The sequence below is a fragment of the Muntiacus reevesi genome, chromosome 4, assembly GCF_963930625.1.
Source record: "Muntiacus reevesi chromosome 4, mMunRee1.1, whole genome shotgun sequence".
In the NCBI taxonomy this organism is placed as follows: domain Eukaryota; kingdom Metazoa; phylum Chordata; class Mammalia; order Artiodactyla; family Cervidae; genus Muntiacus; species Muntiacus reevesi.
The window spans coordinates 156,838,196-156,864,796 of NC_089252.1; the positions used below are offsets into that span (position 1 = coordinate 156,838,196).

At 34.0% G+C, this 26,601-nt stretch overlaps 1 protein-coding gene across 4 annotated transcripts in view; it reads left to right on the top strand.

Annotated features, from left to right (window-relative positions):
- The first annotated feature begins 665 nt into the window (after nt 1-665).
- The window catches only part of ABCD2 (ATP binding cassette subfamily D member 2), an 85,699-nt gene continuing 59,763 nt past the window's right edge, over nt 666-26,601 (top strand). For 2 of the 4 annotated variants that reach the window (XM_065932173.1, XM_065932174.1), the window contains exons 1-6: nt 666-1,601; nt 3,085-3,265; nt 12,669-12,784; nt 15,547-15,715; nt 16,429-16,523; nt 23,326-23,471. In XM_065932173.1, coding sequence (XP_065788245.1) covers nt 666-1,601; nt 3,085-3,265; nt 12,669-12,784; nt 15,547-15,715; nt 16,429-16,523; nt 23,326-23,471 — 1,643 coding nt within the window. Of the gene's footprint in view, nt 1,602-3,084; nt 3,266-12,662; nt 12,785-15,546; nt 15,716-16,428; nt 16,524-23,325; nt 23,472-26,601 lie in introns of all 4 variants that reach the window. The other 2 variants (XM_065932172.1, XM_065932175.1) reach the window with 2 other exon arrangements.

A 26,601-nucleotide genomic window follows, 5' to 3' on the forward strand; every position in this document is an offset into this window, starting at 1 on the left:
CATATGCTACTTTCTTCTCCCTTTCAGATTCATTCCATACCCTTTATCTGTTGATCCTCTCCTCCGTCATCTCCCCGGTTCCTTCTCCGTCATTGGAAATCTCCCTTTTTAGCTCTTGGAAATCTCCCTTTCTTTTTGCTCTTCCTCTGTGGTATCTACTAAAACCTTAGAGAAGTGATGTATTTTCTGAAACTTCTGTCGGTTTCTAAGTGACGCTGAGCATGCTCAGTCGCCTAGGCAGGTTTTGTCGCCAGCAACTGCCCTGATTCGACCTCTCCAAAAATAGACATTTAACTCTCTGAACTGTTTAAGGATATAATTCGTTTTGCTCTCTCTTCATTTTCAAGGTTCAAAGGAAAGCAGCGAGGATTCCAAGGGTCCCTTCGTCCTTACAGCCAATGAGGGGCCTGAGAGGGAGGAGCTTGGGGCTGCTCCGTGCAGCTTGAGCTTCTGAGGGAATCATCCCCAGTAGATGCGGTGGAGCCTGAGCTCTGAAGCATCTGTCACAGAACAAAATTTTCTAAAATAAAAACAAAAACAGAAGAGGAGAAACGCTGCGAACTATGGAACGCTGTAAAACTTTCTGAAACATTTGCTGGGGATTCCTGTGGAGCATGATATTTTAAAACCAATTCTTTTTGAAGCCGGTTTGGGTAACTGGGAAAATGATACATATGCTAAATGCAGCAGCTGATCGAGTGAAATGGACCAGATCGAGGGCTGCTAAAAGGGCTGCCTGTGTGGTAGCTGCAGCGTATGCTCTGAAAACCCTCTATCCCATCATTGGCAAGCATTTAAAGCAATCTGGCCACAGGAAGAAAAAAGGCGCTTACCCGGCTGCGGAGAACAGAGAAATACTGCATTGCACCGAGGCCACTTGTAAAAAACCTTCGCCTGGAGTGAATGCAGATTTTTTCAAACAGCTACTAGAACTTCGGAAAATTCTCTTTCCAAAACTTGTGACCACTGAAACAGGATGGCTCTGCCTCCACTCGGTAGCACTAATTTCAAGAACCTTTCTGTCTATTTATGTAGCAGGTTTGGATGGAAAAATTGTGAAAAGCATTGTGGAAAAGAAGCCTCGGACTTTCATCATCAAGTTAATCAAGTGGCTTATGATTGCCATCCCTGCCACCTTTGTCAACAGTGCAATAAGGTACTTGGAGGGCAAACTGGCCTTGGCCTTCAGAACTCGCCTAGTAGACCATGCCTATGAGACCTATTTTGCAAATCAGACTTATTATAAGGTGATCAATATGGATGGGAGGCTGGCAAACCCTGACCAGTCTCTTACTGAGGATATTATGATGTTCGCGCAGTCGGTGGCTCACTTGTACTCCAATCTGACCAAACCTATTTTAGATGTAATCCTGACCTCCTATACACTTATCCAGACTGCTACATCCAGAGGAGCAAGCCCAATTGGGCCCACTGTTTTAGCAGGGCTTGTGGTATATGCCACTGCTAAAGTGTTAAAAGCCTGCTCTCCCAAATTTGGTAAATTGGTAGCTGAAGAAGCTCATAGAAAAGGCTATTTGCGGTACGTGCACTCCAGAATCATAGCCAATGTTGAAGAAATTGCCTTTTACAGAGGACATAAGGTAAGAAAGAAATTCAGATGATGGGTGAAACGTGAGATTGTTCAAACTGCCACTGCAGTGCCGGATACCATCTGTTGTATTGTTTTTGTGCTCATTTCTTTAGCATTTTGGATTCTTATGACATTTAAACCTGTATTAAAATATATGCTTCGTTACCGCTTTTAATCATAAGCTGTTAAAGAATTATATATTAAGTGCAAACTTGTCTAAAGTTTCACGAGAATAACATTTTCACCACTCTAAAAAGTCTATTTAGCCTCAGTTATCCAAACGTGCTCAGAATTATCTCCAAAGAATTTTCTTAAAACTAAAATCCTAACTAAGTAGATGGTCCTGGAACACTGAAGAAAAATATATGTTTAGAAGCTAAGTAAACATGCTTCCACTGAGATGGAAAATTCACAATGGTATTGTTTGTTTATTTTTCAAGAGAAAAAAAGTGTTTTCATATGAGAAGACAAGTGTGACAATTTTGCATGACTGGTCAATGATGAAGTTCCTTAGTTCTAAGAAGTATAGGAGAGTGACTTACAAATGGCATTTTCATTGCTCATCATATTTTGAGACAAATAAAAAAAAGAGTGAAATGAAATTTTGCCTGGCTTTGAAGGAAAAGTAAAAAAATTAGAGACAAAGAAGGAAAAAGGAGTTCCAGAATATTTTTATATATTAAAGATATTCAGCATTTAGCAGGTCCCTAGAATAGTTAACCTAATTACATAAACTTGCAGTTCATTTAAGAATATTAAATATGACAGGAATCTTTAAGGTGATGCATCTGAAATGTTAATACAAATGACTTGGCAGATGAAACAGTAAATTATTCTAAAGTTGAAATGGCATGATTATGAAGCAGAATTAATTTTCAAAACTGTCAATTATTCAAAAAAGTTTTATAGTAGTACCATTCTGAAGAAGAAAATTTTAAGCAGTTTTAGGACTTATATTCCCACTTCAAAACTGGCCTCATACATTGTATAAATCATATTTATTTTGAATCATTGAACTTAGTGATATAAATTATAGCATGCTGTAGGTTTCTTGCATTTAGACAAAACATAGTAAATTGAGTGCTTAAAAGTGGAGTTAATTACGAGTATACATGTCATGTGTTTATTTTCACTTATTTTTGGTGTGATCAAGGACAAGGTTCTAACTGTTTATTCATGTTTTATGGATTATCATTTAGTGTTAACATCTTATACAGATAACTTTGAAAACATAAGTATAAATCACTTGTCTGTATTTATATTTAACATTATATATACTAAATATCAGATATTTAAAAAATAATTTAGATGTGATTACAAGAAATAATGACTAATTCTGACATAATCTGCATTTATTGGTTGTTAGAATCACAGATAAGAGTATACTAAGAAAGAGAAACCATGGAATTATCTTTAAAGAAAGTCCTCAAACATACATTATTTATTTTTATAGTTCATACTAGGTTAATTCTTATCTCTTTTTCTCTCCATAGGTAGAAATGAACCAACTCCAGAAAAGTTACAAAGCTTTAGCATTTCAGATGAACCTCATTTTATCCAAACGTTTGTGGTACATCATGATAGAGCAGTTCTTGATGAAGTATGTTTGGAGCAGCAGTGGACTAATTATGGTGGCTGTACCTATTATCACTGCAACTGGCTTTGCAGATGGTGGTAATGACATTTACACTTAATATTAAATATATGCTTCAGATTAATTCTTTTTAAAGTGTCCCTGCTGGAGTTGTGTGAGTAAATTGTGTAGCCATCATTTTATAGTCCTTAATGGTCAGAAACAATGGGAAACTTTAAAATACCCAATAATAAGACCAAGTGTTTAAAAGAAGTGACTCAAAAGATCTTTCCAGCTCTGCAGTATTTCAGAAACCTCTGAGGTAGTGTTTTGGGGGGTTAATCTCGAGCAATTTCAGTTATACTGCCTAATAAAGAATGATTCTCTAGTTTACATTTAAACTCAACACAAATTAATACCTTCAAAAAGAGTATAATAGTTCTGAGCATGTATTGTAAATTTCAGTTCTGCACATAACATGCTTTTAGTCTATAAATATTCTATAACTGGATCTGCCCTGATTGTAATTTGAAGAATTGGTTGACTGCCTTAAACAATCAATAATACTGTTTCAGGGAGTGCTTCATTCCATGGAACAGGATTTCCTCTACTTGTAGGTAGTATATTAGATAACTTCCTCTTTGGTGGTATTGAGGGGATAAGGGCTGTAAGCACGTGTCTAATTCTATCTTCTCACTGTTTCAGTGGGGTTTTTCTTTTTTTTTTTTTTTTTTTTGAACGTTTTTCATCCTTTGGGACAACTAAGAAATGTAAGGACAAGGAGGACAATATTAAAATGCTCTGTAATGTTTGAGATGGGAGTTTGGGTCTTAATTGGCAGGACAGATGTTATGAATTAAAAAAGAAGAATTTTCCTCTGTCTCTCCAAAGTAAAACATTCACCTTCCTCTTTAAAAACCATTTGACCAGACTTGGTGTTAGTATTGAAGCAGCTAGACAAAAACATTGACTTTGTGGTGAGACAGAGCTTTTCTCAACTCTGCCTTTCCTCTTTTTGCCTGTGTCCTATTAGTCAAGTTACTTAAACTGTCTAAACCTCAGTTTCCTCATCTGTAAAATGAGTATCAGAAAGACTACTTCAGAGTGCTGTTGTGAGGATTTAAGAGAATAGTGTATCAAGAACATCAGTGTTCTTAATACATGGTGATAATTATTGCCTAGAAAACAAACGGCAACACTAAGAAAAATGTAACAGAATTCACACTATTTACAGTTATCTTTGGTATAGAATTAAGTTTTAATAGTTGTTTGTTTGAAGTCATCCAATAAAAACAAAAAAAATTACCATGTGCTCTAACATTTTAAAACAGTGCTTTAATACTTTACCAATTCTTACAAAAACACTTGTCAAATTTGAGTCATTCTCAACTAAACTTACTCATTTTGGTAAAGTAGAATTTGTCAGTCCCTTGTGTTAAGTGATACATATACCAAGTGTACTCTACAGCTCAGCTGTCTACTAGACAATGTATTTAGACCACGAGGAAAACTGAATTTTACCTGTTCATTTAATGCTTTCACAGTTTGTTTTAATCATTTAAAAAAGTTTATATTGAAAAAGGCATTGTTAGCATTTTAGATTTAATCTTTTCAAAATGAAATAAAATAAATTGCTTTTTCAAAAGAGTATTAGAGAAAAAAAGACACAAAACTGTATGGCATTAATATTAGTTCTACTAAGAAATTTAGCAAAATTGTCAAATATTTATAGTGAATATGTACAAGTTTATGGACATTTTAAAGGTTTTGCGTATAATGTATATTAGAAACTACCCCAATAACAAAATTATGGTGTTGTTCTGTTAGTCTTTGGAAGAACTGATCTTATTAGAAAACCTTGGAGTATTCAACATAGAGCAGAGAAAATGTAGCTATTAATGGTGACAAATTAAACCACAGAGACCAGTAAGAAGTAAACAATGTATGCAAAAAATCTAACAGTCTTACTTCTGTAGGTGATGTAATAAGATATTTAAAAATAAATACTATGAATCTAGAAAGTATCAAGGTAATTTAGAAAATAGCATTAAAATTTTAGATTGAAATTGTGATAATAGTCCCATTGATGCAAGTGAAATAAAATAATTCTTAAAACTTCTTTTCAAAAGAAAGCTTTATGAAAAGAAAAGCAATATAATAATTTCATAGAAGAATAAAATGAATTCATATGATGATATTATTATGAAAGTATGCTTCAATATCTGTAATTTCTAAGATTACTATATATATCCTTGTAATATTTGTGTGTATATATTTACTAAATATATTTGATTTATAATGATATAATACATGAAAATATTAAGTTATCATTTACTCAGACAAAATAATTAATTTTTTTAGATAATGACATTATTTTTGAGACTTTGGGTCTTGGAATGAAATGCTATCTATTCTAATCTAGTCTTCAATCTTAATTTATGCTTAGGCCCTGAGTTGTCTTTTACATTAGAGATAAATGAAGTGCATGATACTATATATTTTAATGCAAAATAGATGGGGAAAATGGGTGGATAAAAGAACAATAGCAAAAAAAAAAAAAAAAGAACAATAGCAAAGAGAAAAAGGAGAAAAAGTAGAAAAGAGGAAAGAAAGAGAATAAAGGAAGAAACAGGCTACTGTTCAAATCTTGATTGCTATTTTATTCATCCTTGAGAAAGTTACAGAAACTTTATATGCCTAAATTTTCCTTTCTTACCTGTAGGAATAATAATGTATTTTAAGAGTTGCTAAGAAATTATATATAATATATAATGTGCCTTGACACAATCCAGGGCAAATAGTAAGAATTTAGGTGGAAGCAATGGTTAATGTTTATTATATTCTTACTCTGTAGGCTCTGGTATCAGATTGCCTGGGTTCAAATCTGGCTTTTTCGTTTATTAGGTTGTGACATAGGACAACTCATTTAACCTTTTTGTGCTTCAGTTTCCCCATTCTAAACTGGGAGAAATTATAGCAGAGTTGTTATGAAGATTAAAGAAGATCACATGTGTAAAATTTAGAACAGTGCCTGCATCATAGGAATTGTTCAATAGATGTTTGCTAGTCTGATTATTATTGTTAAAGGGGGAAGACATTTGAAAGTGATTAAAAAGTTTGTGGTAAATATGAAGATAGGAGGAATAGCCTACATAATTTTGGCGGGAGGAGAAAAGAAAAATAGTTGTGTAGTAGATTTATTATACTATATAGCTACAACTTTTAAAATCTTGTGGTAAGCACAAGATTACACTTATTAATATATTGAGGTTCACATTGCAAAATTGCATATGTTATCATGTCATTTTCACATCAGAAGAAGAGTTTATAAGTGATCTAGTCAGGAGCCCCAAATCTGTCTAAGGTCACACAAATGGTTAGTGAAAGCACTAAGGATAGAAGACTTTATATAATTCCTTGTGCAGTGCTTTTTTCTCCTTCACTGTGCTGTTTTTATATTAGCTATATTGGGACTTACTTGAGACCAAGTGATCGTGGGAGCAAATCATTGAAAGAGAGGGATTGATTATTAATTATATATAATCTCTGTTATTTTTCTAGAAGACAGTACTCCTTTATTTGCTTCTCATTAAGAGAAAGACTGAAATTATGTGAAGGAAATAGTCACCTGGGGGCTATAATCTCAATTGTTTTAACGTTATTGACGACTCCTATTCATATCAAGAGCAATTCTGGAAAAGGCTAGGAAAAGCTACTTATAAGTCTCTCCTGCCAGACCTTATCACAGGCACCTAACAAGCAAGAAAGAGAGCAGCTAAGCCACTGGTGCTGCCAATATTGGTAATCTGATAGTGTAAGGTGCACATCAGAAGTAGCAACTGAGAGGTACTGCTCTTAGGAATAGAACTAAATTCTCCCCATCACGCTAGTAACATGGGTGATGTTTTTATTCTCAAAAGTGTACCTGCAACAAGATTATATCTAGGCTCCTGCTACATTAGTATGTTTCATATTCTAATGTCAAATTATTGAAATAAAATGTTATATTGTAGGTCAATTTAGATATGATAGGTGGCAAGAATACAAAGAAGAGTTATACAAAAAAGATCTTCATGACCCAGATAACCACGATGGTGTGATCGTGGTTAGAGCCAGACATCCTCGAATGCGAAGTAAAGTGGGCCTTAGGAAGCATCACTATGAACAAAGCTAGTGGAGGTGATGAAATTCCAACTGAGCTATTTAAATCCTGAAAGATGATGCTGTGAAAGTGCTGTACTCATTATGCCAGCATATTTGGAAAACTCAGCAGTGGCCACAGGACTGGAAAAAGTCACTTTTCATCCCAATCCCAAAGAAAAACAATGCCAAAGAATGCTCAAACTACCACATAATTGCACTCATCTCAGATGCTAGCAAAGTAATGCTCAAAATTCTCCAAGTGAAGCTTCAATAGTACGTGAATTGAGAACTTCCAGATGTTCAAGCTGGATTTAGAAAATGCAGAGGAACCAGAGATCAAATTGCCAACATCTGTTGGATCATAGAAAAAGCAAGAGAGTTTCAGAAAAAGCATCTATTTCTGCTTTATTGACTGTGCCAAAGCCTTTGACTGTGTGGATATAAACAAGCTATGGAAAATGCTTCAAGAGATTGGAACACCAGACCTTCTTACCTGTCTCCTCAGAAATCTGTACGCAAGTCAAGAAGCAACAGTTAGAACCGGAGGTGGAACAACAGACTGCTTCCAAATTGGAAAAGGATTGCATCAAGGCTATGTATTGTCACCCTGCTTATTTACATTATACACAGAGTATATCATGCGAAATGCCAGGCTAGATGAAGCACAAGCTGGAATCAAGATTGCTGGGAGAAATATCAGTAACCTCAAATATGCAGATGACACCACCCTTATGGCAGAGAGTGAAAAGGAACTGAAGAGCCTCATGATGAAAGTGAAAGAAGAGAGTGAAAAGACTGGCTTAAAACTCAACATTCAAAAAATGAAGATCATAACATCCAGTCCCATCAATTCATGGCAAATAGATAGGGAAACAATGGAAACAGTGACAGATTTTATTTTCTTGGGTTACAAATTCACTGCAGATAGTGATTGCAGCCATGAAATTAAGACACTTGCTCCTTGGAAGAAAAGCTATGACCAACCTAGACAGCATGTTAAAAAGTAGAAACGTTACATTGCCAACAAAGGTCTGTCTAGTCAAATCTATGGTTTTTCCAGTAGTCATGCATGGATGTGACAGTCAGACCATAGAGGAAGCTGAAAACTGAAGAACTGATGCTTTTGAACTGTGGTGTTGGAGAAGACTCTTGAGAGTCCCTTGCACTGCAAGGAGATCAAACCAGTCAGTCTTAAAGGAAATCAGTTCTGAATATTCATTGGAAGGACTGATGCTGAAGGTGAAACTCCAATACTTTGGCCACCTGGTATAAAGAACCAAGTCATTGGAAAAGACCCTGAAGCTGAGAAAGCTTGAGAGTAGGCGGAGAAGGGGACGACAGTGGATGAGATGGTTGGATGGCATCACCAACTTGATGCACATGAGTTTGAGCAAGCTCCAAGAGTTGGTGATGGGCAGGAAAGCCTGGCATGCTGCAGCCCATGGAGTCACAAAGAGTCGGACACGACTGAGTGACTGAACTGGACTGAACAGTCCTGTCGGCCAATTATCATAACAGCAATTATCAATATATATCAGACGTACTTTGAGCTGCAAGTAGCTATGCATCTAAGTATTTGCACTTGTAAAGTATAATACATGTGTCGACAGGACATAGTCACTAGTGTACCACTCAGTGACTTGTCATAAAGTTAACGCATATACATAATCACCACTCAGAAGAAATAGAAGCTTACCTTCATCCCAGAAGCCCTCATACCCTTTCCCAGTCCTATCCTCATCCTAAGGCTCCCACCCCCATCCCTACTTACTCATGCCCCTGCCATGCCACATCAGAGGTAATTATTTTACTGACCATTTATTAGTAGTAGACCATTTATTTGCTGGTTTTGGAATCTTCCATAATTAACCTTGTATAGTATGTGTAAGCATTCTAGTTGTTCCATTCTTTGTCAATGTTTGATATCAGTCCTTTTCACTCAGGTATTTTTCATTTTAGGCATATGGTAAGTTTGTAGTGATACTTCATTGTAGCCTTTTCATTTCTTTGTTGACAAATTAGATTAAGCACTTTTTTTCATTTGTTGGCCATTTGGATGGCCATTCTTATGAAGTGCTGATAATTTTTTTGACTAGCTTTAGATTGATTTTAAATGTTTTTTCTCACTGATTTGTAAAAGCTGTTATGTATTCTGTAGTAAGTCTTTTGTCAGACACACACACAAAATGTCCAATATTTTTCCCAGTTGATTCTTACTTTTTCAATTCTCTTAATAGCTTGTCTAAGAGAAGTAATCATTTTAATATAACTCAATTTGTCAATTAATTCTTTGTGGTTAATGGCTTTATGTCCTTCTTAAGAAATATTTCTCTAACCCAAGGTCATAAGATATTGTCCAGTTTTATCTCTTAGATATTAATTGTTTTTCATTTCACATCAGTCAATTCAAAGTTGATATGTGGTATGAGGTTGGATAAGGCTGTAAGGTTTTGCTGAGATTTTTCAAGATGTCAAAGGTAAAATATAAATAAAAAGAAAGAAACTCAAATATAAATCAAAGGTTAAAAATACAAAAGAAGAGCCTACTTTTTCAACTTTTAAAAAATTAACAGACAATTTTCTTAGAACAGTTTTAGGTTTGTGGGAGAATTTACCAGAAAGTACAGTGTACCTACCAGAGTTTCCCCTCTTGTTTACATCTTGTGTTAGTGGTGTACATTCATTACAACTAATAAAGCATTATTTATACATTGTTAACCAAAGTCCATAGTTTACATTAGGGTTCACTCTTTGCATCATACAGTTCTATAGGATTTGAGAAATTATGGCATAACCTTCATTTTAAAATCCTTTTTCGTCTTTTCAGTGAAATAGCAACTGATGTGACCATGTTTCAATATATACTTACTATTATCAGGCCTTAAAAGTACTAATAAGATGAGAATATAATGCTAACTATTAAATCCTTAAATGCAGAACTTTTGAAAAAAATATTAAAAATATTTGGTGAGGAAGATGAAATATGTCTACCTAGCATACAAAATAGGTGAGGGCTTTAGGTTGTGAGTTTATGTGTCTAAGAGACACTAAGAAACCTGACCTTGTCATAGAAGTCACATAGTTCCCTACTGTGTGCATGATGAAATACTCCTGCACTGCTCTTAAACCACCTGCTAAAGAACAGTTAGTAGAATAAAAGTGTCACATGAAGTCTTTCCAGAGCTATTTGTAATTTTGTTACAAATTTGCAAGTTTAAAAGCTTGGAGAAAACCCAGTAGGTATGAGTCTGCCAAAGTAGAATAGAAAGTACCATCCTGAACCAAACAGCGGTCTGTCTGTGCTAGTGTTCCCTTTTTAATAGAAACTGTCTGTGAAAGCTGATATTCAATCCCCTTTTAACCCAAATTGATAAAATCCCATAATTATTTTAGCCAGATTCTCTGAGTCAAAACTATTCTTAGCACTCTAACTGATATAGCAATCACTATTTTGGTAGCTTGCTGAGAATCCTTTGTTAATTTTTTGTGGCTGTCTAAATTTTGTCACACATTTAAATGTTCTTAAGTATATGAAGATTCTGTTCCCAGTTTATCCAATTATATCTTTCTTTTCTTACTTATACTAACTCTTATAGCCTTTCTTTGTACAACTAACTTGAAGGGAAATACAAATAATTCTCTAAAGCAGTGCCCAACAGCCAAACCAGGAGGGTCCCATGAACTCATGGTTATTCTGATACTCAAAATAAAATCAGTGCTTGACACCAACCAATACTGTAATTTGACCAAGTTATTTATTCAGTTGGCATTGCTTGAAATTTCTCTTCTCTGAGATATTGCTTATGCTGTACTTGTGATCTTTTAAAATTATGTGCAGTCTTCAAGTCCTCACTCACAATCTAGTTCTCCATGAAGCATTTCCTGTCTCTTGCAGCAAGAAATTATTTTTGTCTCTTTCAAATGCATCACACTAACTCTCCTCATAGGTTGCCCTGCATTGCTATTTGGGAACTTGTCTTCTCTTCTACCTAACTGTAAGCTCCCTAAGGAAAGAGTTTGAAAAGCACATTTAATCCTTGCATGTCCTGTAGCACTTTGCCTAATTTCTTGTAAATCTTGCTGTTCAGTAAATGTCTGCTGAATAAATTTTACCTTCTGTTATACATGGATCCCTTTCAAACTCAGCTGAGCTGTCTATGAGCAAGTAAAGGTGGAAGTATCTGGTAATTATATCTGGGCACATGTTAAATATTTGCATTGTCAGGGAGAATAAAAAGCCCTTTTTTGCTGAGATAAATCTGGGTGAAATAAATATCAAAGTGGCTATGATATATGGCTATGTTATTCTAATTTCTTCATTAATATATAGCTTTCAATTTAGAATTTTGGTGGTAGTCTGTAGAAAGACTGGATAGAGAATCAAATTGATGGCAAGATAAAAAGTAATGACCTCGAGAGAATAATTTTGAAGAGCAAGACTAAACTGAGTAGATATAAAATAACAACACGTACAGAAAATGATAATGCCTGACATTTAAGAAATGGCACCCCACTCCAGTATTCTTGCCTGGAAAATCTCATGGACTGAGGATCCTGGTAGGCTACAGTCCATGGGGTCGCAAAGAGTCGGACACAACTGAGAGACTTCACTTCACTTCAACATTTAAGAGCAATTATTATAAGCTACGGATTAGCCTAGCACAGAATACTATGTTCTAAACACTCTGGTGAGTACTAGCAAGAGTGAATGAAAACAGTTTTGCCCATTAAATAACTTATAGTCCACTTGAAAATCCAGACGAGGATTTCCAGGGAAACCTGTATTAAAGAGTTAACTCTTTAAGAAAGAGCTTAGCAAAAAGGAAAGTATATTAAAATCAGGAGAAATTATATATGCAAATACTAGGGAGTAAACAGAATTTTGCATAATTGGGTGTTGCTGAACTGTAGGGTGAAAGTTGACAGAAATAGACAGAGGTAGATTTGATGGTCAGCTACTTTGCATTTCTTTTAAAAGAAATCACACTAGAAATATTTGCTTAGATTCCAGTTAGTGGTTTTTTATTGACTGAATCAGTAGCATTTTATTACCTAGCTGTAATAAGAGCAGGGAGTTGAGTTTGGTAAGGGTTAAAAGAATGCTAAATGAAAATTGTCTTAATACCTATAAATGTAATTCTTCTAACTCTCCTTCTAGAAAAATAAGACAAAAGAAGATTTGGATAAATTCTGGTACAAATGCTATATTTGTAATTATTCATTAATTCCTAGGAAACCCTGATACTAATGAAAAGTTCACATATGATTGTTTGAGTCACAGCTTGAATCAAAACTCAGTATAAAATAAAATATTCAGTTACTTAAAAAATTCAATAGTTTTTAATTTGCTTTTAGATCTAGAGGATGGTCAGAAACAAGCTATGGTTAGTGAACGGACAGAAGCCTTTACCACTGCTCGAAATTTATTGGCTTCTGGAGCTGATGCTATTGAAAGGATTATGTCTTCATACAAAGAGGTACTTGCATTTCTTGTCAGTTTGATTTAAATAAGATGTATGAAAATCAAGCAAAAATGTAAATTACTACATATGTTTATTATTTTGGAAACATCTATTCTCTGGCAAAAATTGCTAAGAGTATAATCAAGAAAAAGGACAAGCCCCAAGTGTATTATCTTTCAGTTTTTACACTCTCAATTGTCAAGTCCTCTTTTTCTGTCTGTAGTATAACATATTTGTTTTTTAAAGTTTACTAAGAGGCTTGTTGGTATGCATTCTGGAGTGAGAATGTCTAAATTTAAATTCTTGCTCCAGTGTTTGCAAATTATTTGAACTCAACCATATGTGTCTGTTTCTTCATCTGTAAAATAGGGATAATGAAGGTGATGACTTTGTAGAGTTATGATAGTAAGCACTTCAATAAATGTTAGCCAATAATATTACTTATATACCTTGCAAACTTTTACTTATCCTTCAAGTCAACCACATGTAAGAAACCCTTCTGTGATTCCACTTCCTTTTGAAGCCTGGGTCTTCCTTCTGTGTGCTGGTAGTACATCTGGTGCTTTACCACATTATAATTGTTTATTTCCTGCTTGAGACCCTGAGTGGAAAGCAGGAACTATCTTATTCATCTTTACATTCTTAGTATCTATTTTAATGCTTGGAATATTGTATATGATCAGTAAATGTTTCCGGAAAGAGTGGTAGTAAGATCTACAGATAGACCTACAGATATCACAGGGTTAAGATTAAAAGTCACTCTTTTCAATTCAGATATTAAATAACATTCCCATGGATAGTCATTCTCACTATTAATGACTCCTGTGGTTTTTATATCAATATAAATTGCCAGAGCATCATTGTAAATTTATCTGCCTATTAAATTATCCTTGAATAAATTAGATAGTTGCAAAGTTTGTGGTTTGCTGACAGAACTTTTCAGTCTCCTTTCAACAACTGATTTATTGAATTTTTTTAAAAAAAGATAAAATCGATTGTTTAGGGCCATAAAGCAAAACAGTTCAAAAATTTTTTTCAAATAGTAATTTTGATAATCTGGAGACATAACTTTGAGGGTAGTTTTTTTAATCTAATAAATTACTTATAAAATTAAATGACAAGTCAAAATTTTCTACAACTCAGATTCAAATACTTTGCTGAGTCACAGAGAGAATATCAATTTGTTTTTCTAGATCATCTCCAACACAAGAAATGATTGCATTTTGTTTTATTTTGCCTGTATGTTCATTGAATCATAGAATTTTCACTTCTAAAGAATCTTATTATTGCCATGAAAGCACATGAAAACATCATGGTTTTCCACTGGCTCTGGAGGGAACAAGATTTCTTTTTAGAGAAACCCCCTCTTCTTATATGTTGAAGTAATTTGTCGGCAATCACAATCTCATTTTTTTTTTTTTAAACACTCTCTGCCCATTCAACTCTGCATCCTGGTGTACTAACTCAATGCCTCCTGCCTTTTTTAACTGACCTCCAAATATGTTTAGATTTGTTTTACACAAATATATTTTCCTAAGTTTCTTTTGGATCCATATATTGTTAATCCTTAGCCCTGTTTACCTCTACTTGGGAACTCAAAGAATTCTTCTAGGAAATGTTTTAGAAACTATCCTATATAATAAGTATAACATTGTTATACAGAAATGAAATACTCATCTAATTATAGATCTCTCACATGGTAGAGACAAGGGGCAGAAGGCTTTCAACAATAATACCTGTTCATTCCTTGCTTTAGTTTTGTACTCACAAAAATCTTACACAAATATCGGTATTATATCAGTCCACAGTTTACTGTTTGAGAGACATTTATTAGCGATATGCCTTGCTTATTGATATCAATATCCTACTAAACAATTCTATAAGGGAATGTTTTTTATTGCCTCCTTTACACTGAGATAGATGGTATTAACAGGGCATGAATCACCTTTCACATGAGTCACCTTGATAACGAAGTGTTCTTTTATTAGAAAAGTAGCAGAGATTCAACCTAAATTGGACAAATGGCAGAATAGGAGCAAGACACCATTTTATTGAGTCTTTGAACTAAAACAAAGATTTATCTCAAGATCTCTTCTAGAAAAAAAGTCATATTTAATATTTCTCTTTGGGCATATACATCATGTTTGGCTTGAAAAGAAACTGAATCTTGGGATTTGGACTGAAAAGAATTTAAAGTTTTTCACTGAGCTGACTCAATGTTGATATCTTCTAGCAGGGGTAAACTTAGGAATTTTGCACCTAATTTAGGAATTTTGATAATCACTTTGACTTAGAAACATTATTTCTTAACAAGAAAAAATGCATTTTTCTTCTTAAAATCTATTTTAAATTGAAAAAAACATATCAAAATGATTTCATTGAATGAATTTAAGCTTTACACAAAACTTCTAATACTTGGAAATCAAGTATTCATGTAAACGGAGCCAAATCAAAAAATCGATTGAAAGATTTTTAAGTCTCACTAATATTCTGAAATCTCTACATGTCACTCTGAATCCTAACTTGAATAAACAATTGTGATGAGTTTTATAATTCCAATCAAGCTCAAACTGTCAACTTGCTATGCTGCTTCTTGCTAAGCTTTTTAGTGCTACTAGTTTTAGTTATCAGATATACTTACCTATTTTTCACATAATAAAATAACATTAAGTCATTTAGTCATTTAACATTAAGTCAAGAATCCTGTATGATTTCATATTTGTTTAAAAGTCTGTCTTGAGTATATTAACTATGTTCTATCACTGCGTTGGTTTTAGATAACTGAATTAGCAGGCTATACTGCTCGAGTATACAACATGTTTTGGGTTTTTGATGAAGTAAAAAGAGGCATTTATAAGAGAACTGCTGTCTTGCAAGAGTCTGAAAACCATAGCAAGTGTGGAACTAACATAGAATTACCCCTCAGTGAGACGTTGGAAATCAAAGGTATTAAACTCAAATGTTTTTGTACATCTTCTATATTTTAAGTATTTATCAACAGAACCAAAGTATTTTAGAAGATAGCTAAGGAACCAACATTTAGTTATTTAAACAGTTATTCCTAAAGTTAGTGCTGTATTTTGAGGAGGAGTGACTAAAATTATCATAAAAAATACTATGCTGTTTTTATTTAGGACAAAATGTCTAGAATAATTTCTGGAAACTGTACATATATGGCAGAATGAATTATTTTTTTGCGTTTAAAATTCAAATAATAGAGTTAATGTTATATTGTTCTCCTTTATTCTATCAGTTGGTTTGGTTATTATAGTTTTAAAGATTGTGTTTTTCTATGTCTTTGTTTCCTTTCTGCAGCATTGGTTTTTTTTCTGCAGGAAAGTTTAATTTAGAGAAATAAGTCATTATAAACAGTGTAGCTGATACCAGATAGAGTTTATCTTTGCTCTCATATTGATGTTAGCATCATATTATTGTAGAATAATATTTCTGGGAAAGATAGTCCAAATAGATACATCAAAATGTGCACGTTTACATTAGGTGTTGTTCTAGATATAGATATCTATATTTGCATTTACTTCTATGACTTATTACTGTGAATTATCTTTAGTAAATTTGTTATGCTGCATTATACTTTAAGTTATTTAATTAGCAATAACACATGATACCTTTTGAAATGTAAACTGTTCCTTAACTTATAGGAAAAGTTATTGATGTGGAGCATGGAATTATTTGTGAAAATGTTCCCATAATTACACCAACGGGAGAAGTGGTGGTTTCCAGTCTAAACTTCAAAGTAAGATGATATTCAAGAACCTTCTGATTTTTGCCAACACACTAATACAAAAGAACTCAGAATTCTTGTTCCTTATGTTAAATGCTTGGAGGAAGCATATGGAAAGGAGGGGAAGTCAAGAAAGGTAGGCATAGAGACTCAATTGCAGACGCAGTTACTTCCTCAGAAAGCAGAAAGAAAGAGAAATTTAATTTCTACTCCTTTATTGCTTGGTTGAAAATCAAAATTACAATACCCTGAGAGCCCAAACAAGGTAACTTTGGGGAGCAATAGGAAATTTCTCAGAAATTAATATCCGGAAGTAAATTCTAATTTTATTTCCTTATAGGGATTACTCAAGTAATACAAGCCTACATTGTTACATATTTACTAAAATATGAGAGAAGAGGTAATCAGCAAGTTTACATTAAATTTATAAGTTTAACTTATATTTTCAATAACTACGTCTTCTATTAGGAAAAAATAATCAGAAGATTCACAAATTTGGATTTAGTTCTTAATTCTGTTGTGAATAATAGTTATTTATTGTTTAATACTGTCTTGATTATAAAAACTAAGGTGTAAAAATAGCTAATAAATCTTAGACCTTGATTTAAAGCATCATAAAATTCAAATATGCATTTTGGAATTCAAATGCAAAATAGTTGGCTGATAAGTAGAATGAAGTTATCTGCGCTTAGTTCAAACAATGACATGATTAGACCTAATAACAGAATTAGAAACATGACCATATATGTACATTTAATGATTTTAATATGGACCTTAGGCTAGGTTTAATTATTTAAAGATGTATTTGCAAATTCATTAGGCTGCTGGAAGAAGATGAGAAGTACTAAACAGGGGGAAATTTTGTGTTAATAAATGTGAGAGAAATTGTGTTTTAACTACAGTTTGGTTGGGCTCTGTTTTTCAATTTATAGACCTTTAGAGCAGCAATAAGGGGCCTCCCCATGGCTCAGTGGTAAGGAACCCTCTGCATTGCAGGGGATGTAGGAGATGGGGGTTCAATCCCTGGGTTGGGAAGATCCCCTGGAGTAAGGCAGGACAACCCACTCCAGTATTCTTGCCTGGAGAATCCCATGGACAAGAGGAGCCTGGTGGGCTACAGTCCATAGGGTTGCAAAGAGTCAGACATGACCGAAGCGACTGAGTCATGGAGCAGTGATGAGTGCTAATGATACAGCATAGTCTTAAATAGATTTAAAATAAAGCCTTTGAAGAGTCCTACATTGCATATTTAACTATTTATCAATACTTTAGCAGTTTATAGTTTATGACTTTTGCAGGGAGGTTTTCATCAGGTTAGGTTTCATAATATCAATTCTGGTTGTTCCACTTATTAAATAGAGGAAGATTCTTGAATTCTGCCACCTACTAACTACATTATTGTGGACACATCACACTCTTTCTGTGAAAAAAATTCAGAACTCAGTATATTTTTATATAAAATGAAGTTTTAAATAATCTAGTGAAAGTGTTTTGAATTTGGAGATTGTGCAAAGATATATATTAATATAGTATACTTTTATGATAATTGTTTATTTCTAAGTCAGGCGGTTTTATTTATAACCTCAGGTCGCTAAAGTATAATAGAAAATTCTGTTCCCTCTACATGGATTAATAAATAAACAGATTTCTAGAGGAAAATGTACTCTTTCTTATATCTGCCTTTTGGAATTGAAAAACCATTTGGAGAAGAAAATTTTGGTAAATGTAGCAATTTTTTTTGCTTAACACTCACAGTCTACTAAACATCAAAAAACTTATGCTAAAAATAATATGAATGTAGAAAATCTTCTATTAGACTCAAAATGTGTTAAATTTCTGAGAATTCCCAGTAGAGAATGATTCTATTAAATATTTTGCTTATATACCTTTTGTCATGGCACATACCTTTAAAAATCATTTAAAAAATATTTATGCTTCTACAAAGTTAAACTTTCTTAATCCCTTTTCTATTGAAAGAGCAGTCCAAATTACAAAAGCAATTCTTTCTGGGTTTTTTCCAAGATATTTTTTAAACTTTATTCTATCAAAATAGCATTTCAGTTTGGCTACAGTTAGGGAGAAAAAATATCTGCAGTCAGATTTTATAGACTCAAGCTTGCTCCTGTCTTACGTCCTTGTGTTAGCTATCTTTATCGCCTGGAATGCTCTTCTGCCAGATCTGACTGGTTGCTTGTTGTCACCAGGCTAAGCCAAAATGTTACCTCCTCAAAGAGGACTTCCCTGTAGCACCTAATCAAAAGAAGCCCCACCCCACCCCACCCCACCAGCTTCACAATGCCACTCTCTTTCCCTAATACATCATCCTTTTTTGCTATCACAATAGCATTTATAACTAGTTAATTTTTTGTTCTTGTGTTTATTGTAATCTTTGAAACACATGTCAATATTTGCTAAGGAAATGTCTAATTACTTAGCATATGAATTTGAACCATTTTTGCTTTACATGTACTTATTACATACATTCTTAGTTATTTTATCTAACCTTCATATCAAACCTTTTTCTTTCCCTTCCTCTCCCCACTACCTTCTTTCAACAAAAAGATTTTAGTTTATGTTATACACAGCAAATAGGTAATGGATATATATGGAACTGGTTCCTTACACTGACATTATACAAGTAATATGATGCTCTTTTATCTTTGAGTATTAAACATGATATATTCTACATCATAGACACTTATATATTTGTATCTATACTGTATGAAGCTACATCTACAGACATACTGTAAATTTCTGCCTCTTGTATATTCATGCTATATTCATTTTTAATTTGTTTTTCTTAAAACATATTTTATTGAAGTATAGTTGACTTTCAATGTCTCAGGTGCACAGCAAAGTGATTCAGTTATACATATGCACATACATTATTTTTGAAGTTATTTTCTATTATAGGTTATTACAATATACTGACTATAGTTCCCTCTGAAAAGAAAGCGAAAGTCGCTCAGTCGCGTCTGATTCTTTGTGACCCCATGCACTATACAGTCCATGGAATTCTCCAGGCCAGAATACTGGAGTGGGTAGCCTTTCCCTTTTTCAGGGGAATCTTCCCAACCCAGGGATGGAACCCAGGTCTCCTGCATTGCAGGTGGATTCTTTACCAGATGAACCCCAAGGGAAGCCCAAGAATACTGGAGTGGTAGCCTTCTCCAGCAGATCTTCCTGACCCAGGAATCTAGCCAGGGTCTCCTGCATTGCAGTTGGATTCTTTTCCAACTGAGCTATGCGGGTAGCCCATACTATATAGCATAGTTCCCTCTGCCATGTGGTAAACCTTTGTTGCTTATTGCATATCTGTTTTTTAAATTAGAAATCTAGCATTCCATCCATACTAAGTCAAAGAAGTGGAATCAAAATGTTATAAATTTTTTAGGTAGGCAAAAATTTGTAAGTTTTTAAAACTATGTATTTTATACATATTATGTATACATATACACAAAAGCTTTTCTACTATGCTTAATAAAGGCTTGAGAAAAAACATCAAGGAAAAAAATAGACATGTAAAAGTGAAAAACATAAACTAAATGAAATGGGAGCACTGAATATGAAATAGAAAAAATGAAGCAAACTAGATAAAAGTAAAATATCATCATATAATCCAGTTGGTTTTAAACATGACTGCTCATTAGAAACATATCTGGAGATCTGGATAAAAAAAGCAATGCAGTACCTGGGCATTTGTAATTTTCAAAAGATTTTAAGATAATTCTGATATGCATGGATTTTAAAAAGTGATTACAAGTTTTTCTATTGAATCCTAATTTTGGTGATATAGAGTTCTATTAGTTTTCTGTTGACCAATCATGATACAATGGTATTAAGTGAGTAATGGTTACATAGTCACAATAATAAAAGATAATTATCAGTTTTCACAATCAATATGCAGACAAAAAATAAAAGATAATTACAACTGCAAGTCATAATGGGAACATGAATAACAACAATATAAAAAAATTTTTTTTTCAAATTGGGAGGGTCAACAGAGCGAGTGATAATTGGAAGTGCATACATGCACATGTTTTCATCTGCCCAACCAGTCTATGTCTTTTGGTTGGTAATTATTGATATGTATGATCCTATTACCATTTTATTAATTGTTTGGATTGTTTTTTTTTTTCTTCTGTAGGTCTTTTCCTTCTCTTGTTTCCTGCCTAGAGAAGTTCCTCTAGCATTCATTGTAAAGCTGGTTTCATGGTGCTGAATTCTCTTAAATTTGCTTGTCTGGAAAGCTTTTGTTTTCTCCATCAAATCTGAATGAGAGTCTTGCTGGGTAGAGTATCCTGGTCTGTAGGCTCTTCCGTTTCATCACTTTGAATATATAATGCCATTCCCTTCTAGTTTGTAGGGTTTTCATTGAGAAATCAGCTGATAGCATGATGGGAGTTCCCTTGTATGTTGTTTGTCATTTTTCCCTTGCTGATTTTAATATTTTATCTGTGTCTTTAATGCATTTTTGTCATCTTGATTACTGTATGTCTCAGTGTGTTCCTCCTTGGATTTATTCTACCTGGGATTCTCTGTGCTTCCTGGACTTGGTTAACTATTTCCTTTCCCATATTAGGGAAATTTTCAGCTATTATCTCTTCAAATATTTTCTCAGATCCTGTCTCTCTCTCTTCTTCTGGGACCCTTATAATGCAAATCTTGGTCTGTTTAATGTTGTCCCAGAGTCTCTTAGGCTGCCTTCATTTCTTCTCATTCTTTTTTCTATATTCTGTTCTGGGGCAATGATTTCTACCATTCTGTCCTCCAGGTCGTTTATCTGTTCTTCTGCCTGTTATTCTGCTGTTAATTCCTTCTAGTATTTTATTCATCTCTGTTTGTTTGTTCTTTAGTTCTTGTAGGTCTTTGGTAAATATTTCTTGCATCTTCACCACTGTTTTCCTGAGATCTTGAATCATCTTCACTATCATTATTCTGAATTCTTTTTCTGAAAGTTTGCCTATCCCAACTTAATTTAGTTGGTTTTCTGGGGCTTTTATCTTATCCCTTCATTTGGGATGTAACTTTCTGCTTTTTTCTCCTGATTAACTTTCTGTAAGGTGGTTTTTGTTTAGCTGCTGTGGGAATGCTTCTTGCTTCTTCTGTCTGCCCTCTGATGGATAAGGCTAAGAGGCTTGTATAAGCTTCCTGATGGGAGGGACTGGCAGTGGGAAAAACTGGGTCTTGCTCTTGTGGACAGGGCCTTGCTCAGTAAAGCTTTAGTCTAATTATCTGCTGATGGGAGGGGGTGGTCCCCCTCCCTGATAGTTGTTTGGCTCTAAGTGATCTAGGCCTGTGGTCCATGGTCTCTCTGATAGGGTTAAACCCCAAGAGGGCTTACACCAAGGGAGGCCTTCCTAGCCTGCTGCCGCCAGTGCCCTCGTCCTTGCAGTGAGTCCCTGCTGACCCAGGCCTCCAGAGGAGGCCCTCCACCTCTAGCAAGTCGCTTTGGTTCAGTCTCCTGTGGGGTCACTATTCCTTTCCTCTGGGTCTTGGTGTGCACAAGACTTTGTTTTTGCCCTCTATTACTGGAATCTTTGTTTCCTCAGTCCTGAAGAAGTCCTATAATCAAATTCTACTGGCCTTCAAGGCCAGATTCCCTGAGGATTCCCAGTCCCTTTGTCAGATTCCCAGGCTGGGAAGCCTGATGTAGTATTCAGAGCCTTCTTAACAGTTGGAGAGCTTCCTTGGTATTATTATTCCCCAGTTTCTGGGTCATCAACCTGGCAGGTATGGGATTTGATTTTATCATGATTGAGCCTCCCTCCTACTGTCCTGCTGTGGCTTCTTCTTTGTCTTAGAATGTGGGGTATCTTTTTTTGGTGAGTTCCAGCATCCTCCTCTAGATGGTTGTTCAACAGCTAGTTGCAATTTTGGTGCCCTCATAGGAGGAAATGAGCACATATCTTTCTACTCTGCCATTTTGAACCAGAAGCATACAATCATTTTTAAATTGCTGACTATAAAATATCATTTATTCTAAAAAGCAAATAAAATTTTTGAATGATGTTCCTTTTCTTGCTCTTCACAATACCTTTTAGATACCAGATTGATAACTTCTTGATTATATTGGGTGGAATGGGAGCGCATGAAATTTAACTATTTTAATTTAAATGATAAATAAGATGAAAGATTATAAGAAAAGTATCCAATCAACATGGATATATTGCTTTTTTATGTGTGTGTGTATATATATTTGTTTTAATTCATCCATGGGCATTAGACTATATTACAGTCCTCATGCTTATTTCTGTCTTAATTTGGTATACCTATCTTCTCTCTCTGTGAATAAAGAAAAATTAGGTTCATTTTATATCTCTCATTACGTTCTTTTATAATTTCTATAACATTTCAGACTACTGAATTAAACAACCCAGCTAGCTCTTAGAATAACTAGTTTGTAGCTAGTTAACTTCAACTTACAAACATTGCATATTAATTAAAATAAATTTCATCAGATATTAATATTAAATAATTTAATCTATTCTAATTTAAATTAAATTTTTTCAGTTTCTTATTCCCACATGATAATGTTCCTTCATATCTGTGTAGTGTGTGGTGACAAAACCTCAACAAAAATTTGGGGAAGTGAGTGCTCATTTCAAGGAGATTCATTATCTTTGGAACTGGACTGTTTTATGATGCCTTTAGCTTCAGAGCCAAATTTGATATTCTCAATCCTGATATATTTATCTCTGATTTCTTTTCCTAGGTTATCATGTGTTTAAAAGTTTTTAAAAATCACTTTTAAATGCTCCCAGATGGAATAATTTTTAAATATTGTAATTCCTAATTTTATTTTTTATCGTAGGTAGAAGAAGGAATGCATCTTTTGATAACTGGTCCCAATGGTTGTGGGAAAAGTTCTCTCTTCAGAATTTTAAGTGGGCTCTGGCCTGTATATGAAGGAGTCCTATATAAACCACCTCCGCAACATATGTTCTATATTCCACAAAGGTGGGTAGAGTTTTTTATATCACAAGGAAAATTTTTCTTTCGCTTTTGAATTATTTTGATTCCTTAAGCTCTTCTGCAAGTAATCTTTTAAGCGTTTTTTTTCAGAGAAACTATTAAGGAAGTAAGCATTATCCTAAAAAGTTTTACTATTGCTTTGACTATAATAGTTTCCAGGAAAATACCATTCTTTTCATTTTCACATCTCATTGTAATGAACACTCAAAAGACTATAGATATTAGCCTCAAGAAATAGTAGGCTAGTCCAAAGAATAATTATATTGCTTTAGATATAATCTCTATTATCTCTTCTCACAAAAATGAATAGTACTTGAATAGTATGCCAGTCTTTCATAAAGCTGCATATATTTGTATGTTCTGAAACTGTTCACTTATGTTTTAAAAGCCTCTGTATAGTAATATTTATCACAGTTCTATGTAATTAATTAATGATTCAGAACTACCTTAATTAAAAATATTTTACTTTAAGAATGAATGTAAAAGTAAGCATAGAAATATTTAAAAGTAACATTGTTTCATCTGAAGTTTTTAGCTATCTTCCTTCATAACAATATACAGATGTCTAAACAGAAATTTATACTTGAAAATTTGGAATATTCATTGTGGATGAGACAGTTAAATTTAAAGGAGAAACAGATCTTATGCTCATCTAACCCAGTAATTTTTCCCACCCGTCATCTCCCTGAGTTAGGTTGACATCACAAAAGTACTTCTACCATGCTAGAGGACTATTCTGTGTGGCCTAATCAAGTACCTATGCTGGAATTATAGTAACAAGAGCAAATATAAAAGTTCCATTAAATATGTGCTATCACGTCTCTTTCGTTCCTTTTCCTTTGTCAGAAAGTGTTTGTACCATCCTGCTCACTGGACTAATTTTTAGATCTTATATTACAGCTATACAGATGAGTTTCTGTGGGCCTTTTTTCCTAAAGTAAAACCTATCATAGTAGTATTAAGCTATCTGAAGTATAGAATGATGAACTATATTAGCAATAAGAAAATATTGGCTGTGAGCAGTGCTGTGAATACTTGTGTTTTAACACAAAATAGATAACATCTGTGACACCAGAATTATAGACTCTTTCTGTCTGTGCTTTGGATTTCTTTTGGGAAATCTTCTGGATCTGAAAAGTAAATAGTTGTGCCAAAGTTTAAGTTTCAGGTATTAATACATTAAGTAGACTGATTTTGATTTTCTATTTATGTTATGAAGCATAAAATCGTGAGGAAAATATTCTGTTATAGCATAGAATCAACTCCTTTAATGCAAATAGAATTATATACATAAATTTTATATTTTGAGCTATTTTAGATTTCATTTATAATGTAAAAACAGTTCTTGAATATAGCTATAACCTGAGCAATAAAACACATTTTCAAGACTAAGCAAGTGCCTAACTAGGAAAGTCATCCTTCAGAAATGAAGGAAAAAGACTTTTCCCAGACAAACAAAAGAGGAGGGAATTCATCTCCATTAGATCTGCCTTACAGGAAACGATAAAAAGAGTTTTTCAAATTGAAATGAAATAATGCTAATTAGTAGCATGAAAGCACATTAAAATATACAATATTAGTAAATGTAAATATATACTCAAATTCCTAATACTCTAATACTGTGTTATGGTGGTGTGTTAACTATCTAACCTTAGTATGAATGTTAAAGGATAAGAGTATTAAAATAACTATAGCTGGTATAATTTGTTAATGAACATATAATATAAAAAGAGGCATATTGTGACATTATAAACATAAAAAGGGGAGAGTAAAAGGGTAGAGCTTTTATATGCAATTAAAGTAGTTAATATCATAAAACTTGTAAGATGTTTTATATATGCCTCATAGGAACCACAAGGGTTTCCCAATGGCTCAGCAGGTACAGAGTCATTCTGCAATGTAGGGGACACAGGAGACTGAGTTCAGTCCCTGGGTCTGGAAGATCCTCTGCAGGAAGAAATGGCAACCCACTCCAATATTCTTCCCTGGAGAATCCCATGGACAGAGGAGCCTGGCAGGGTGCAATCCATGGGGTTGCAGAGTCAGACACGAATGAGCATGCACAAATGCATAGGAACCACAAAGAACAGCATTGAAACATGTATATTATCTAGGGTGAAACAGATCACCAGCCCAGGTTGGATGCATGAGACAAGTGCTCGGGCCTGGTGCACTGGGAAGACCCAGAGGAATCAGGTGGAGAGGGAGGTGGGAGGGGGGGTCGGGATGAGGAATACATGTAAATCCATGGCTGATTCATGTCAATGTATGACAAAAACCACTACAATATTGTAAAGTAATTAGTCACCAACTAATAAAAATAAATGGAAAAAAAAAAGCATTAGGGGAAAAAAAAAAACAACCTAAAGGAGATTCACAATAGGTAAAGAGAAGGGAATTACAGCGTACCACTATAGAAATCACCAATTTACAAGGAAAGGCTTGTGACTCACTGGTTTGTGAGTCCTTTGTCCTCACAAAGGACAAAGCAACCAGAAAGTAATAACATGGCATTAGTAAGTCCTCATCTGTCAATGATTAGTTTAAATGTAAATATACTGACTTCTCCAACCAAAACACATAAATGGCTAGAAGATATACTTTACACTGGTTACAGGACAACCACTTCAGCTTTAAAGACACACTTAGACTGAAAATGAAGGGATGGAAAAAAGGTATTCCATCTAAATGGAAACCGAAAGAGAACAAGGGTGGCTACACTTATATTAGAAAAATTAAATTTTAAGCCAAAAATGCTAAAAAGAGACAAAGAAGGTCATTATATAATGACAGTGGGATCAATTCATCAAGAAGATATAACAGTTGTAATATATATGCACTCTATATCAGAACACCTTAATATATTAAGCAAATACCAACAGATCTGAAGAGAGATAGACAACAATACATTAATAGTTTGGAACATCAGTACCGCACTTTTGACAGTGGGTAAATCATCCAGACAGAAAATTAACAGGGAAATATTGGACTTGAACCATATTTTAGACCAAATGGATTTAGCAGACAGATATAGACATTCTATTCAACAGCAGCAGAATACACTTCTCAATCATGTGCGGAACATTCTCTAGCATATTTTATGACATGATACAAA